This window comes from Bubalus bubalis, chromosome 17 (genome assembly GCF_019923935.1).
Source record: "Bubalus bubalis isolate 160015118507 breed Murrah chromosome 17, NDDB_SH_1, whole genome shotgun sequence".
Lineage (NCBI taxonomy): Eukaryota > Metazoa > Chordata > Mammalia > Artiodactyla > Bovidae > Bubalus > Bubalus bubalis.
The window spans coordinates 59,725,915-59,742,089 of NC_059173.1; the positions used below are offsets into that span (position 1 = coordinate 59,725,915).

General features: G+C 42.8%; 1 protein-coding gene and 1 non-coding gene across 3 annotated transcripts in view; both read left to right on the top strand.

The window, feature by feature from the left end:
• MMAA (metabolism of cobalamin associated A) overlaps positions 1-15,736 on the top strand; it is a 28,860-nt gene extending 13,124 nt beyond the window's left edge. For both annotated transcript variants that reach the window (XM_025268123.2, XM_006062121.3), the window contains exons 2-7: positions 2,982-3,485; positions 6,384-6,506; positions 9,572-9,742; positions 12,205-12,290; positions 14,213-14,362; positions 15,386-15,736. In XM_025268123.2, coding sequence (XP_025123908.2) covers positions 3,041-3,485; positions 6,384-6,506; positions 9,572-9,742; positions 12,205-12,290; positions 14,213-14,362; positions 15,386-15,676 — 1,266 coding nt within the window. In that variant the 5' untranslated portion in view covers positions 2,982-3,040 and the 3' untranslated portion in view covers positions 15,677-15,736. The remainder of the gene's footprint in view (positions 1-2,981; positions 3,486-6,383; positions 6,507-9,571; positions 9,743-12,204; positions 12,291-14,212; positions 14,363-15,385) is intronic.
• On the top strand, positions 3,749-3,820 carry TRNAW-CCA. Its single transcript has one exon. It is a non-coding gene; the product is annotated as a tRNA-Trp (tRNA).
• Positions 15,737-16,175: the final 439 nt, after the last annotated feature.

A 16,175-nucleotide genomic window follows, 5' to 3' on the forward strand; every position in this document is an offset into this window, starting at 1 on the left:
CCTCTGATGTCCTCTCGTAACACCTACCGTCTCACTTGGGTTTCTCTTACCTTGGATGTGGGGTATCTCTTCACGGCTGCTCCAGCAAAGCGCAGCCACTGCTCATTACCTTGGACGAGGTCGCCCCTCCTGACCTTGAACGTGGAGTAGCTCCTCTCGGCCCTCCTGCAGCCTGGGTAGCACTAGTTCCATATATTGGGTTGGCCAAGAAGGTCATTCATGTCTTCCTGTAACAGCTTGGAAAACCCAAACAAACTTTTTGGCCAACCCAATATATATGCCCAGTGTCTGCTTCTTTGAGTTCCTCAGTCTTCTCTGATGTGGTAGAGACCAAGCTCAGCCTCTGTACAAGTACGTCCTCAGCCTGGAAGGCCTGCCTCTTCCTTTTGCAGCTTTATTTAACCTTTCAGACCCAGCCCCGGCATTGACTCCTCGGTGACTTTGAACCTTCTCCTGCCCCAGGAAAGTTCTTTTCCATGACCTGTCTGTTCTCACAGTGCGTTGTTCTTTCTCCAAACACAGTGTTTGTAGTACTATGAGCTGTTGAAGTGCTGGGTTTAGACCATTTAGGGTAAGATAATGAGGCAGTCCAGCAAAGGAGGTGTAGTGGAGTGAATGGTGGTCTCTAAAATGATTTGTCCACGTCCTTATCTCTGGAACTGAAGAATGTGATTCTCTTTGGACAAAGGATCTTTGCAGATATAATTAAGTTAAAGACCTTGGGATGAGACCATCTTGGATTATCTGAATGGGCCCAATTCAGTGATAAATACCCACACAGAAGAGAGACACAAAGAGTAGGCCATGTGAAGAAGGAGGCAGATATTGGAGTCTTTTAACTATGAGCTGAGGAGCCCCTGATGCCCCAGGAAGCTGGGAGGAGCAGGGAAGTCTCCATCTAGAGCCTTCAGAGGGAGCGACGTCCTCCTAACATTTTGGTCTCTGACTTCCCACCTCCAGAACCATGAGATAGGTTTCTGTGGTTTTAATCCACGGAGTTTATGGTGATTTGTTGCAGCAGCCTTTGGGTGCTGATATAGAAGTTTATAGCACGGTGACTGGAGCACAATAAAATATGATTGTCACCACCGTCAAAACATTATCTTTTTTTTTTTTCACTGTTACTCTTGTAACCTGGCATGGGACGTGGACGGTAGTACTGCTCAGAAGATCGCCTTGCCTGTGCGTGTCCAGTTTGGTGGTGGTGATAGTGGTGTGGGTGAGAAGTGTGTTTAATGTGGTCTTGAAGACAGCTTCCAAAATAGAACCCCTCTTAACTTTTTTTGTTTTAAATGTCTCTCTGTGTATTTCTGTGAAGGGTAGTAGTGGATGTTTTGAACTTTTGGATACATTTTTACACATTTTAAATTAAATTGTACTTGTAGAATAAGACCAATAGAAAAATGATGAGCAGTTATAGTTCTAACAATACAAAAAATCTTAAAATGTTTCTTTTTTTCTCCTAGTAAAACTGTTATTTAGTTAAAATTAATTTTCTGCTGGCCTTGAAATATAATTTAGAGAGATACTTTAGAGCAATAAAGTACTTTATTTCATTGTGCTACATGGTACTTGAAAACCAAAAATTTCAAATAATCATGAATGGAGACTTAAGTATTATATGTCATTTGCCTGACATAATTTTTACTAAAGTTTTATAAATTGGCATCTCAATAATAAAAGCTAATTAAGTTTATTAAGCTAATAAAGTTTATTAAGCTCTTACTCTGTGCCAAGCACTGTCCCCAGCTGCTTATATGAATTAACTCATTTTGTTCTCACAGCTTTCCTAGTCCTTGATCTGTTCTCTTAATTCGAGAGGAAGCTGAGGCACACAGTGGTTAAGTAGCTTGCCCAGGGTCATTATTGCTTAAGCGGCAGAGATGCCGAGTGGCCATGGCCCATAGCCTCTGCACTCTCCTGACTCTCAGTGGACCCTGTCAGCCTTCATTGGCTAATACAGTCTGGAGCAGAATATCAGTAAATCTAAGTAACACACCCTTGTCCAATTCCATAGTCGTTCCGACTTTAGTGTGCTTACCCACAGAGATTCTAATTCTTGCGGCTGGGGTATGTAGTTTTAATAAGCACCCAAGTGGTTCTTTCCATACTTTGAGATACACTGGATCAGGTTCCAGAAAGCCCACAGTTCATTTCCCACACAGGCTTGTGTTGGTGGTTGTGGTGGTTTGTGTGGAATGTTAGACCATTCTTGGCGTCTGTCTGTGTTCCAGGTGAGTCTGTTGAATACATGCTATGCTGTGCTCAGTCGCTCAGTTGTGTCCCACTCTTTGTGACCCCATGGACTGTAGCCCACCAGGCTTCTCTGGCCATGGGATTCTCCAGGCACAAGCACTGGAGTGGGTTGCCATGCCCTCCTCCAGGGGATCTTCCCAACTCAAGAATTGAACCAGGGTCTCCTGCATTGCAGGTGGATTCTTTACCAGCTGAGCTACCAGGGAAGCCCATTTGAATACGTACATGGATCTAAACTTATGCCTCAGTGCCTGTATTACTAGGCACTTTCCTTTTGTGGAGATGAATAACAAAGGAATTTTTTTTTTAACCTATTGAATGAGTTTCAAAATAGGGTATATTCAATCTGAGGAAATTGTTATGATAAATAAAAGGTTTGTAGACAGAAGAAAATAACATTATATAAAGTTTCTATCCTAATGGGTTGTGGTTTTTTTGGAGGGGAGGGAGTTGGTTTGGTTTTTGTTTAAAAGAAAATTTTAATGTGCTGTGCACTTCACAGCAGAGCAACAGTTTCATGGTTTGGGTTACTCTGAATATTAACCCTGGACAAGGTGGGAGTCTTCGCTCTTAAGTTTCGAAAGAAACTTTTATGCCTTTGTACTATCAAAATCCCTGATTCTGTGTTTTAGAATCTAGGGAGGACACTAAGCTTGCCGCTTCACCACTTTAATATCTTAGTTGGATGTTGAACTGGCGAAATATGTTTTTTTTTCCCCTTTTAGGGAGTCACAAGTCACATTGAACCAAAAACCATCCAGCGTTTTCTTCGATTACAAGCACAATGAATATTCCCATGCTGCTCCAGCGTCCTCACCAGCACTTCCTAAAAGGCCTTATGAGAACACCTTTCCGATGTTACCGCTTGATCTTTCACCCGAGTCCTCACCTTGGATCTGGAGTCCCGTGTGCTCAGCCGCTCAGTTCTCCTGGACTCCATTGTGCAAAGTGGATGCTGCCATCAGATGGCTTAACAAGAAAATTATGTCTGCAAACAACCTTAGAGGAACATACAGAAGGACTTTCTGATAAAGAACAAAGACTTATGGATAAGCTCTATGCTGGTTTAATCCAAGGCCAGAGGGCCTGTTTGGCAGAGGCCATAACTCTTGTAGAATCAACACACAGCAGGAAAAAGGAGTTAGCCCAGATGCTTCTTCAGAAAGTGTTAGCCCACCACAGAGAACAAGAAAAATTAAATAAAGGAAAACCACTAGCATTTCGAGTGGGTCAGTCTTTTTTTTTTTTTTTTTTTTCAGTACATATTTTCCAAAATTCTCTCTTTTTTAAAATAAGTCTAAATAGCTTATGATTTAAAGGGGATTTTTTTTCTTGCAGAAGTTTGGAATGAATTGTAGAGGCCTTTTCTTTGCAAACATTAGTCTTGTTATATTGGTGTGGAGGGGAAATGCCATGACCATTTGAACCAAGGCTCTGTATTTTAAGAGAATAATATGAGATTTCTATTTTGGCAGAGACCTTGCTGTGGATTTCCCTAGTGGCTCAGATGGTAAAGCATCTGCCTCCAATGCAGGAGACCCAGGTTTGATCCCTGGGTTGGGAAGATTCCCTGGAGAAGGGAATGGGAACCCACTCCAGTATTCTTGCCTGGAGAAATCCATGGACAGAGGAGCCTGGCGGGCTATGGTCCGTGGGGTCTCAAGAGTTGGACTCGACTAAGTGACTAACACTTTCTTTGCTGTGGCTTCCAGAGTAGAAACAGGTGTAGGAAGAAGTGTCCACTGGCTTCCTCCCTTCTCTCAGCAGAAGTTCTGCTTAACAGTCTAAAGTGAATTCCTTGTGGTTGGGGTTATATCAGCCATAATTGTCCTTACCACATTTCAAAATTTTGCTTCTTAGGTGTTTCATTAGTCTTTCTCCAGGCCAGTTTCACTTCTGTCAGATACTTTTTTATTAGAGTTCCGAAAATGGCTTGGCTCTAAGCATGGTCATCTCAATACGCAAATGTATTTTAAAGGTGACTCCATGTTCATATACTATCTAAAATGTTCACTTGATTTCGTGAACAGTTGACCTGTTTCTGTAATTGCAAATAAACGTTATATTTTCAAAATTGTGGATTCTAGAACAATGTAGATGTGTTTGACCAGAAGGAATTAAGCAGATCAGTTTTGCGTAGGATGCGTGCTTTTCATGATGGCAGACTAAGTGATTCCAACCAACCCGCCCACTTAAAACAACTAGAAGTGGTGGACAAAGTGCAGAACATTTTTGAGGCGTGAGTAAATACACTTAAAAATGGATTGGCATTACATTATATCTCAGTTTATTTGCAGTATAGAGCCTAAAACCTCCTAGATTTTGTGGGTAATGAGGCCTGAATAAAGATAATTTCAAAAAGAGCTCACCAACTGCTATTTGTACTAATCCATATTTGTCCTACATCTTATTCTTCTGCCCTCACGGAGAGGTGTCTCTTTTTGAAGGTACTGCACTGGACGTTAATAATCATTATGTGTTGTAGACAGATAAAACAGCAAATTCCCATAGAGAAGTTCCAGTTATGAGCAAGTGTTTACTTACTGGCTGTAGAGAATCTTTGAAGAGAAAATGTCCAGAAATACTTAGAGTTAATGAGCAACTCACACATAACTGTTGTTCAGTTGCTCAGTCATGTCTGACTCTTTGCAACCCCATGGACTGTAGCACACCAGGCTTCTCCATCCTTCACTATCTCCTGGAGTCTGCTCAAATTCATGTCCATTGGATCGGTGATGCCATCCAACTATCTCATCCTTTGTCACCCCTTTCTCCTCCTGCCCTCAACCTTTCCCAGTATCAGGGTCTTTTCCAATGAGTTGGCTCTGCATCAGGTGGCCAGAGTATTGGAACCTCAGCTTCAGTATCAGTCCTTCCAATGAGTATTCAGGGTTGATTTCCCTTAGGATTGACTGGTTTGATCTCCTTGCTGTCCGAGGGACTCTCAAGAGTCTTCTCCAGCACTACAGTTTGAAAGCATCAGTTGTCCTATCTGGACCTTTGTTGGCAAAGTAATGTCTCTGCTTTTTAATACGCTGTCTAGGCTTGTTATAGCTTTTCTTCCAAGGAACAAGTGTCTTTTAATTTCATGGAAATTTACAGCACTCTTCTGGTTCTTCCATCTTGATCTTACGAGGCCAGATAAACCTGGGTGTTTGTTGCCGTTGTTTTATCACCAGCATAAACTAAAGCAACAAATGTTTATTCAGCACCCATTAAGACAGAGACCTGCCCTGAAAATTGTAGTATGGTGCCAAGCATACCGTGTGCCATACATACTTTTGAGTGTAGTTACAATTAAGTCCTTATGTTTTGTAGTTTTTATTGAACATAGTTATATATTTCTCTCGACATCATGTGCTGTTCTAAACTTATTGCAAAATTAACTCATCTCATCCTCACAATAACCTAAAGGTGCTCGTACATCCATTTTATGGCAGAGTATGCTTTTTAGCATACAAAATGATTAAATGACTTGCCCAAGATTACGCATCTCATGAGAGGCAGGGCTAGAAGCAGAACTGGCCAACTGACTGCAGAGTTTGTGTTTTCACCTTCCATGCTCTATGGACCCTCAAAATAGGGGAATTTCTGTCTGTCTTAATATAATTTTTTCCCCAGGATTCAGTTTATATTATTTCTTTGAGTTATGGGTGAGATGAAAAATTATCTTTCATAAATAGAAAGTTAGTTTCTCAGTTACTGGGAATTTCTAGAGTGAAGAGTTGTTTTTCAAATGTGAACATGGCATTGGGGTGGGTGGAATAATTCCTGATCGTGGTGAGAGGTGGGCAGATATTGTAGAAATTGAGCACAGTAAAAACATAGGAAACAAAATCGGCCCCCAAAGATCTGCATTATAGTAAAAAAGAAAATCACATTTAGTAATATTTACAAGTGAATCTGGTGAACGTATGGAACTCAGAATCGTTTCCTCTGTGTATCCCTGTTACTCAGGGAGTAGATAAATAGGTAGATTTTCATTTACTGCTTTAGGAAATGTTAAGCTGAGTTAATGGTGGTTTTAATAAATTAGGAGAAATAGAAGGAAGCCTAAGATTTTAGTCTAATAAAACTTATTGTGCTGATTTCATTTATTTAATTAAATTACAAACTCTCCACCGTAGGATTGTCTGGGCCTCCTGGTGCTGGAAAGTCAACCTTTATAGAATATTTTGGAAAAATGCTCACTGAGAGAGGACACAAATTATCTGTGCTGGCTGTGGACCCTTCTTCTTGTACTAGTGGAGGTGAGTATCACTGGTTTCTTTGTAAATTGCAGAGCAGGGGCTCCTGGGGCCAGCTCTCTGTTACAGCTTAGGGGCAAATTGAACCAGATTTGAGTTTGGTTTCAGTGAAGGTAGAGAGTTCAGGGAGCAAGGTGGAGACTGAGGGAGATGGTTTGGGTCATTGGATTTTCCAGAGGAGGTTCGCTTCCAGGTCACCCAGGAGTAAGCTGAGTACTTAGAGAACTAGGAGAACAAGTGCCAGAAGTTGAAGATAATCAAAAGCAAATGTCAGTGCTTTGTCTGTCACACCTGGGGCTCAGCCCCTTTCCCTCCTGTTGGCTTTCCTGCCTGCATCAACCCCTATGAAACACAGAAAATGACGTCTCACTCACTCATTTCCTCATATTGTTGTAACTTAAGCTTAAAGAAAAAAATCTTCATGCTCTATCTCACCTGTCACCTGTTTCTCCTACTTGTTCAGTTAAACAGAAAGCTCCTAGAAGGACCGTGTGATATACTGCGGTTCCCTGTGGCACGTAGCCCAGGACGCTGCACACGGTGCTGTGCAGTTACTTACTGATTTGGGGTCATGCAGTCACTCAGAGCTTAATTTGCAGCTCATCAGAGATAAAATGGATAAACTTAGTTCCCAAAAGGATCATTTAAGGGAAACATAAAGCATGCTATATAAATACTCAGGAAAGCTTTTTCTTCTCTTCTCTTTATGATTTAAGCATCTCACATGGCAGTTACTCATTTAACAAGTATTTTAGCACATACAGCGAGACCCTGTGCAAAGAACATGCTGTGTTGTTTAATGGTAAATAAGACACAGTCCTCTTGGCCTTGTGGAACTTTATATCTTCTGAGGGAAATAGGTGCACGCAGTCCATTACAGGGTAATACGTGTTGTGAAGGGAGAAATTCAGCTTGCTTTGTGGAAGGGTGGTTTTATATCCTGTGGGTTTAATGCTAAAAAGTAAAGATATCATCATCATATTTTAGGGGCTTTAGATCAACAGAGAGGTGGATAGCAATTCCTATTACCACCCATTGAGAAATTTAGCTGATAACATTCACAGTTTTTGATTCACTATAATGAAAAGGTTAACCATAAAATAAAATTTATACTTGCAAAGTTCAAGATTAAATCCATGTCAGTGCATTATCTTTTTTTTATAGTCTAAGAACTTTGTTAAAGGTAAGTACTAGCAGGTGTAAAGTACTAATAAGGTATAAAGAATTTATTTACAGTGGTCTTTATTTCCATATAGGTGCAAAGGCTTTTCTCCTCACCTTCATAAATACTCTATCATACTTGGAATAGCAAAAGGAAACAGTAGCTTGAGATGGAAGTAGCAGAAATGGTGGCATAAGATAATCTGATTGGGACTTCTCTGGTGGTCCAGTGGTGAAGACTCTACACTTTCATTTCCAGGGGCACAGGTTCAATCCCTGGTTGGGGAGCTAAGATCTCAAATGCGGCATAGTGCGGCCAAAAAAGTAAATAAATAAAAATTTTAAAATAAGTATCTTTTTTTAAAAAAGGTAGTCTAATTAAAGCTGCATAGCCATGTGGTTTTTGACTTTTCTCAAACCAAAAATGATCCCTTTTTCAGGTGAAAATACATAGACTTTGAAAGAAAAAACAACATAAGGATAAACAGGATGCTCCAGTCTTACCTTATCATTGCAACAGTACATAAACATTTGAAAATAGCATTCCACTGAAGTTTGAGAAGCCTATTGTCAACCCTCATTGTGTTTTGGATTCACAGGCCCCCTGCAGTGGAAGTTTGGAGACCTCCCTAAAGGCTTGCAGTCAACAGTTTTGGATTTACTGACGGACAGCTATATGGGACAGTAATTTCATAAATGTTTAGTTTGGTGTGTAGGGAATCTATAGGATAATAATTTAAAGTATAGCTTTGGCAGATTGTTGACTTACACAGAGATGATTTCACCCAGAAAATTACTTTAGAACAACATTATGTGTACAGTAAATACGGTAGTTGAGCTCTGTCGTAGGTATATGCTGTAGAATTAGAACCTATGAGAATTTGAAATTGGACTCATCAGGGAAAAGATCATCTGTTTAAGGAACGCCTCAGTGTTTAGCATCAGCCTTGGAAAAGTCAGCTCTGAAGCTGAAATTAAAATTCAGGTTAGCACAGCACCCACCCCCTTCAAATGTTATTATGTGCTTGGTTGTTCAGTTGTGTCCGACTCTTGGCGACCCCATGGACAGTAGCCCACCAGGCTCCTCTGTCCATGCAATTTTCCAGGCAAGGATACTAGAGTCCCTTGCAATTAGCTTCTCCAGGGAATGGTCCTGACCCAGGGATCAAACTTGGGAAATGCTACTATGTACTAACTAAAAGAAGATACAAGGTAATCTCACTAGTTCTAGAGCTCTCAGTCTTCTAGAATTTGCAGGTACTGATGTTTGCCAAAATAACTGCAGTAAGCCCTGAAACAGCACCAGTTCTGTTCCATAGGTATTGTGTTAATTGCCTACCATGAGCAAGCACTAGGTAATATGTGAGACGCGATCCTATAGGCAGCAAACACGGGATAAAGCAGAGTTCCTCTTTAAATGGCCCTCCATGTTGTGGGCAGTTGTCCTGCACACTGAAGGATTTCGGCAGCATCCTTGGTCTCTACCTGCCAGATACCAGGAGCACCCAACCCCCCAGGTGTGACAAGTACACGTATCTCTAGATACTGATAAACACGTTCCGATGACAGTAAAGAAACCACCCCAGCTGAAATGGAAGATTGATTTGGGGATTAGTAGAAGCTGAATTGGACAAGCAATTAGGTGGCAATCTCAGGGCCTCCAATGCAGGGCTGAAGAATCTATATTTGAACCGCTTAGTCAGTGAGCCATTGAGGGGCTGGAAATGTTAAACAGATTAATTTGGTATCATTACAATACACTGTGTTGGAAAAAAGTTTTAATAGTATGAGATATAGTTTGAGGTTTTGGGAGAAACATCCTAAAGCATTTCCCCTAAGAACTGGCTGATTAAATCATTGGCCCTTATAGGTGTTCTGTGATTGTAAAATGTAACTGTGTGTTTCAGGATCACTCTTAGGTGATAAAACCCGAATGACTGAGTTATCTAGAGATATGAATGCATACATCAGGCCATCTCCTACTAGAGGCACTTTAGGAGGTGTGACGAGGACCACAAATGAAGCTATTCTTCTGTGCGAGGGAGGTGGATATGACGTCATTCTTGTTGAAACTGTGGGTGAGTGTGTTTTCTATTTCATAACAATAAAGTACTATTATAATGGACGTTGTATAGAGATGAGTAATGACTAATTTCATTTTGTTCATTCAGCAGATACTTACTAAAGAGATAATTAAATATAAGCTATCTCAGACTCTGTAGGAGATAGGAGTATGTAGGCTATGATCCTTTGTTGTTATTGTTCAGTCACTAAGTTGTGTCCAGCTCTTTGCAGCCCATGGACTGTAGCATGCCAGACTCCTCTGTCTTCCACTGTCTCCCATACTTTGCTCAAACTCATGTCCATTGAGTTGGTGGTGCTATCTAACCATCTCATCCTGTGCCGCCTTCAGTCTTTCCTAGCATCAGGGTCTTTTCCAGTGAGTCGGCTCCAGGTGGCTAAAGTATTAGAGATTCAGCTTCAGCATCAGTCCTTCCAGTGAATATTCAGGGTTGATGTCCTTTAGGATTGATTGGTTTGATCTCCTTGTAGTCCAAGGGACTCTTCAAGAGTCTTCTCAAGCCCCACAATTTGAAAGCATCAATTCTTTGGCGCTCCGCCTTCTGTATGGTCCAAGTCCCAGCATCCGTACATGACTACTGGAAAAACTGTAGCTTTGACTATACGGACCTTTGTCGGCAAAGTGATGTCTCTGCTTTTTGATACACTTGTCTAAGTTTGTCACAGCTCTTCTTTCAAGGAGCAAGCGTCTTTTGATTTCATGGCTGCAGTCACCATCCGCAGTGATTTTGGAGCCCGAAAAAAGAAAATCTGTCACTGCTTCCACTTTTTCCCCTATTTACCTGAAGTGATGGGACTGGATTCCATGGTCTTAGTTTTTTGATTGTTGAGTTTCAAGCCAACTTTTTCCACTTTCTGCTTTCACCCTCATTAAGAGGCTCTTCAGTTCGTCTTCACTTTCTGCCACTAGAATGGCATCGTCTGCATATCTGAAGTTGTTGCTATTTCTCCCGGCAGTCTTGATTCCTGCTTGTGATTCATCCAGTTTGGCGAAGGATAAGCCATATGTCTGGGTAGTGATGGCACGAGGTGGTGTGTTTTCAGTGCCAGAGGGGAACTGTCAGCGTTAGGATGACCTGTGGAAACGCCACTTTACACCCAATTTGGGAATTCCATGGTGGTCCAGTGGTTAGGACTCAGCACCTTCACGTCCATGGCCCTGTTTCAGTCACTGGTCAGGGAACTAAGATCCCACAAGCCTTGTGGCATGGCGAAAAAAAACACCCAGCCATCCAAACAAAAAACATAACACCCCATTTTCTTAAAGCAGTCCTGTGTCTACAATATGTTTTCATTAAGAAAGCTAACGTACTTGGGCACATCATATTTTATTTTATCTTTATATCCCTGGGACATAGTTGTACCCAGTGAATATACTGAAAAGGAAACACTGAGAACCTCGCATTCCTATGGAGAGACAGTCTGCTGTGTTACTGTGTGATCAGCGTTTGTGACACAACCTCACTCAGATTTAGGGGATCGGGGAAGACTTTGGGGATGAGGTGACAGAAGGACTCAGTTTTAAAGGGAGAGTGGGCAACGGCACCCCACTCCAGTACTCTTGCCTGGAAAATCCCATGGACAGAGGAGCCTGGAAGGCTGCAGTCCATGGGGTCGCTAAGAGTCAAACATGACTGAGCAACTTCACTTTGACTTTTCACTTTCATGCATTGGAGAAGGAACTGGCAACCCACTCCAGTATCCTTGCCTAGAGAATCCCAGGAATGGGGGAGCCTGGTAGGCTGCCGTCTATGGGGTCGCACAGAGTCGGACATGACTGAAGCGACTTAGCAGCAGCAGCAGCAGCAGAGTTAAGTAACAGAGGGGCTAAAGGGCCTTCCACTGAGACTCAGAGCAGTGAGTGCACGTGGCCCGGTTGAGGGGCACTGCAATTTGGGAAACAGGAAGGAAGCTGCATGAGGGCATTGAGGGGCATCGCTTTTCCTGGACCGCGAGGAAGAAGGAGCTGGCGTTGAACCCATGACCCTCTGGTGGCGCCTGTCCACACTGTCGAGGGATTTCTCTGGGAGAGACGCACACAGTAGCACTGATCCATGGTGGGGTTTGCAGGGCTGGTAGAAGGATGAGGAGGCAAGAAAGCTGCCATGTCGACAGGCCTGGTCTAAGCTTAGAATCAAGTGCTCTGGCTCTCCACCCTCAGAAGGGAAGCTGAGAAGGAGCATTGCGAGCAAGGAGGAAGCGCAGGTCTCCACGTTCCCTGCCCAGAGACTGAGCCGGTGGGAATGGGGGCGGGGGCAAGGTGGGGAGGACAGCTTTGCTCCTCAGGTGAGGCAGCAGCTTTTAATGCATTGTTCAGAGGTGGGTGTTTAAAGTGGGGTCAGGTTGAGTGTGTGATGCTGAGTGATTCATGAACTGGAATGGAAGTGATGCTCAGGGTAGTCGAGAAAGTCAGATTTTTGTGACTGTTTCAGTAGACAGTCGTGACTTACGATTTCAGGTGTGGGACAGTCGGAGTTCGCTGTCGCCGACATGGTTGACATGTTCATTTTACTACTGCCACCAGCAGGAGGAGATGAATTACAGGTAATTATTTTGACTTTTTCACCCCCCCCAAACACAAAGTATACATCTCTGAAAGTACAAGTTCCCAATGTTGTGGGTTTTTGTCAATTAAGTTGATATTAGTGTAGGGGAAGAAATACCATTCACATTGGCTAAAATACCTAAGGCAGGCAAAGTCTCCATATTTTTTTTCCCAACTTATAGTTGTAGAACTTATGACCTTGAGCTAATCGTACAGCTTAGACTTTTCTACCTGTAACATGCGAGTGTGCCAATTGAGCAGTAGCTCCAGCCAAGAGACTACTGTCCACGGTTGTTTGTGCTGTAGTCGGTTGAAACACTCCGCAGGGGAGCTCCCTTTGGTTTTAAGCGGGGACCCCACTAGTATGGTCTGTGCAGTATAGAGCACAGTTCCTCCTCTGGCCTGCAGGCGAGTCTGGAATTGACTCCCTGAGTTAGCGCAGCGTGCACAGGGTGGGCCCACCCTTCACAAGACTGGCTCCACTCCAGACTCCAGCAGCAAGCCTGCAGTGCCCAGGCCCCACATGCCTCTGACTGGCTGCACAGTGGGGGTTTGCACTGCCCCTCGGGTTCAGTAGTTCACTGGAAGGATTCACAGATCTTAGGAAAGCACTGTGTCACCAGTTAGAGTTTTATTATAAAGGAGACAAATCAAGACTAGCCAAATGAAGAGACAGAGAGAGACAGGTCTGGAAGGGTCACAGCCTCGAAGGTTCAGTGTCCTCGGGACACATTTACCTCTTGGCACACTCATGTGTATCACCAGCCAGGGAGTTCTCCTGAGCTTCAGTGCCTGTCGTTTTTGTTGGGGTTTTATTATGGAGGTGTGATTGACCAAATTGCCATCCACGTGATGAAACTCAGTCTGCAAACCCCACCCCCCAGAGGCTATCAGGCTGCTCACGTGGCTCAAAGCCCCTGCCCCCTAATCATGTGGTTGACTTTCTGGTGCGGTCAGCCCCCATTCCGAATGATCTCTTTGCATAAACTCAGGCACCATCCTAGGCACTCACTGAATAATGGAGTTGCTCGTGTCACTCGGGAGACAACAAGGCCCTAGAGATTACCTCCCAGGAGCCTTGGACAAAGACCAGCTGTTGCTGCTGCTGCTGTTCAGTTGCTAAGTCATGTCCTGCTCTTGTGATCCCATGGACTGCAGCCCACCAGGCTCCTCTGTCCTCCACTAAGCTCTTTATTATACAACACCTCACTTTCAGTTGAAAAATTCTGAAAAACTAGTGACATCAGACTCTGGTTGCTGCAGTTTAGAAACATTAGTAGAATTTAATCATTGAAAGTTATGTTTTAAAATGCTTGAAAAGGAATTTTAATCTTAGATAGCAAAATATTCATTTTCCACATAAGGTTTGGCCTTAGGATTTTTCTAGTGTTTTCATGCAGTGTAATTTAAATCAAGAGATTGAGACATTTTTAGCCATCAGCTTATTTTTTCCTCAGATGCAAATAGAAAAAAAAACCTCCATCTATTTAAGGGAAACTTCAAAGACTTTGTTTCTAGAAATGCATGTTAGTGACAGGGTGTTTTCTTTAGAAGCACCTGAATGATGATGATTTTGCTTCCTGCAGGGTGAGCTCTGGGAGATGTGGAATCCATCATGAGACCGTGTGAACTGTCTCCTGTCACTCAATCACATTGTGTCTGAATGATGCATTTACTCTAATTCTGAATGTATTCCAGCATGTTAGTCTCCAAGTTTGAAAAAGATATTACAAATGACTTTCATAATCCTGAGACTCAATGCTTTTGAGTAAATTCCATCAAATAATTGTGATTCCTAGTAGAAGGTGCAGAGAAAAAGTCATAGAATTTGACTTTCAAAACCCCAGTGTGAACTGGTGTCCCATTGTTTTCTAGCATTAAATATTTGGGATAAGTCACTTTCCTCTCTTTTTCTCACGAGGGCATCAAAAGAGGAATAGTGGAGATGGCAGATCTGGTGGCTATCACCAAATCTGATGGAGACCTGATCGTGCCAGCTCGAAGGATACAAGCAGAGTATGTGAGCGCACTGAAATTACTGCGCAGGCGTTCAGGAGTCTGGAGACCAAAGGTTAGCTTGCGTTCCGTTCTGCATTTTTCTCCCTGAGTAGACTGTGCACATCAGAAGAGGGGATGTAAGTCCCAAGCTAGACATACAGTCCATCTTTGCTTGAATGTGAGATCACAGTTTTAAAAATTATGACAAAGCCAGAGCCTGTAGTGATTTTAAGTACAGTCCCTCAACCACCAGATGTCAAAAACTGGATGTGAGGTGATAGATTAGGTTGCTTAATGCTGGGCTCAAGCTGTTTGGAAGTGATGGCAAATCCATTCTGAAAAGATCCACCCTTAAGATTATGGCGCAATTAATGACTTGATTATCTACATTAGAGTTTGAGTAACAGAGAGAAGTCTTTTGATACGGAGTCTCCTTCCCATTATGTTTGTTGGGTGATGTTTTTAATAAGGAAAAAAAAATCCAGTAGTAAGTGATGCAGTGATATTGATGGGGACACTTTATCTGTAGAAGGACACCGTGTTATTAAAGAAGAAGCTGCCATCGCTATAATGAGAACGATGGTGACGTCTCTTGCCTTTGGCTCCCAGCATGTTGTCTTTTTTGCTGTGTCTGGAGCCACCTTGTCTGTGTGGGCACTGATGCTCAGTTCATAGCATCTGCTGAATCAGGCAGTTTGACAGAACAGTGCTGTGTTTTCAACTCGGTTTCATTGTATGGCACTCAGGCCTCAGGGAAACCTGTGTAGCATTGCCCGTCTCATCCCAGTGACCCTCCCATGGTTTACCTCTGTGGCCTTAAAAGACCGTGCAAGCAATCCTTGGTCAAAATAAACCTCTGAGCTAAAAACTTGACCTAGAATCCGTGTCTGATTTCTGCTTTGCACTTAGTAATCTTAGTAAGTTATCTTAGTACATTTCTCAGTGTATTTACTTTGACACAGTGATAAAAGATCTCATTTTTTTCACTTACCTCTTTCCATAGACTGTAAATATTAATTGGCAAATGCCAGCGTCCCCACGAAAGGGTTTTCTGTCATTGTGAGTACAATAATTCTGGTTCTTCCCTTTTCAACAGGTAATTCGTATTTCTGCCCGAAGTGGAGAGGGGATCACTGAAATGTGGGATAAAATGAAAGAATTCCAGGAAGTGATGCTTGTCAGTGGGGAGCTGGCTGCCAAGCGACAGAAGCAGCAGAAGGTCTGGATGTGGAACCTCATTCAGGAGAACGTCATAGAGCATTTCAGGAGCCACCCCGCAGTCCGGGAACAGATTCCTCTTCTGGAAAAGAGGGTTCTCAGTGGGGCCCTGTCCCCAGGACTAGCAGCAGACCTGTTGTTGAAAGCTTTTAAAAGCAGACACGAATGAAGTGCAGCCTACAGTGATTTTAATATATCTTTTAATAAACTATTTTAATATTAAAAGTCACCTGTGTGCTTGTCTTTCCAGTAATTCTCTTATGGTGCCCCTCGGCCTCCTTATTTGTGAACCATGCTTGGAAAGTCGAAGAGCATTAGCTACAGATGTCAAAGATCAGGCGGTCAGCCGCATGCGCAAGGTACATGTATGTCCCTCAGCTCCCCTTCTTCCTGTTCTCATGCCCTGACGTGGTGGCCTGTAGGATGGCGTCTCAGCAGTCACAGGCAGAGACAGCAGAGGACAGAAAGATGGACCTTAAGATGCTTTCTTTGGTTCTCTGTTCTCTGAGTTTCCAGAGAAAATGTAAGCCAGAGTGACTGCATTTTTGAAGTCTTCCTTGAAGCTAGAATAACATACACTGGGTTTCTAAGAGCTGGAAATCACGACATTTAGCATACCAGACTGTTCTAGGAATTTCTGAAGTGGCCGTGTACATGAGTAGCACGGC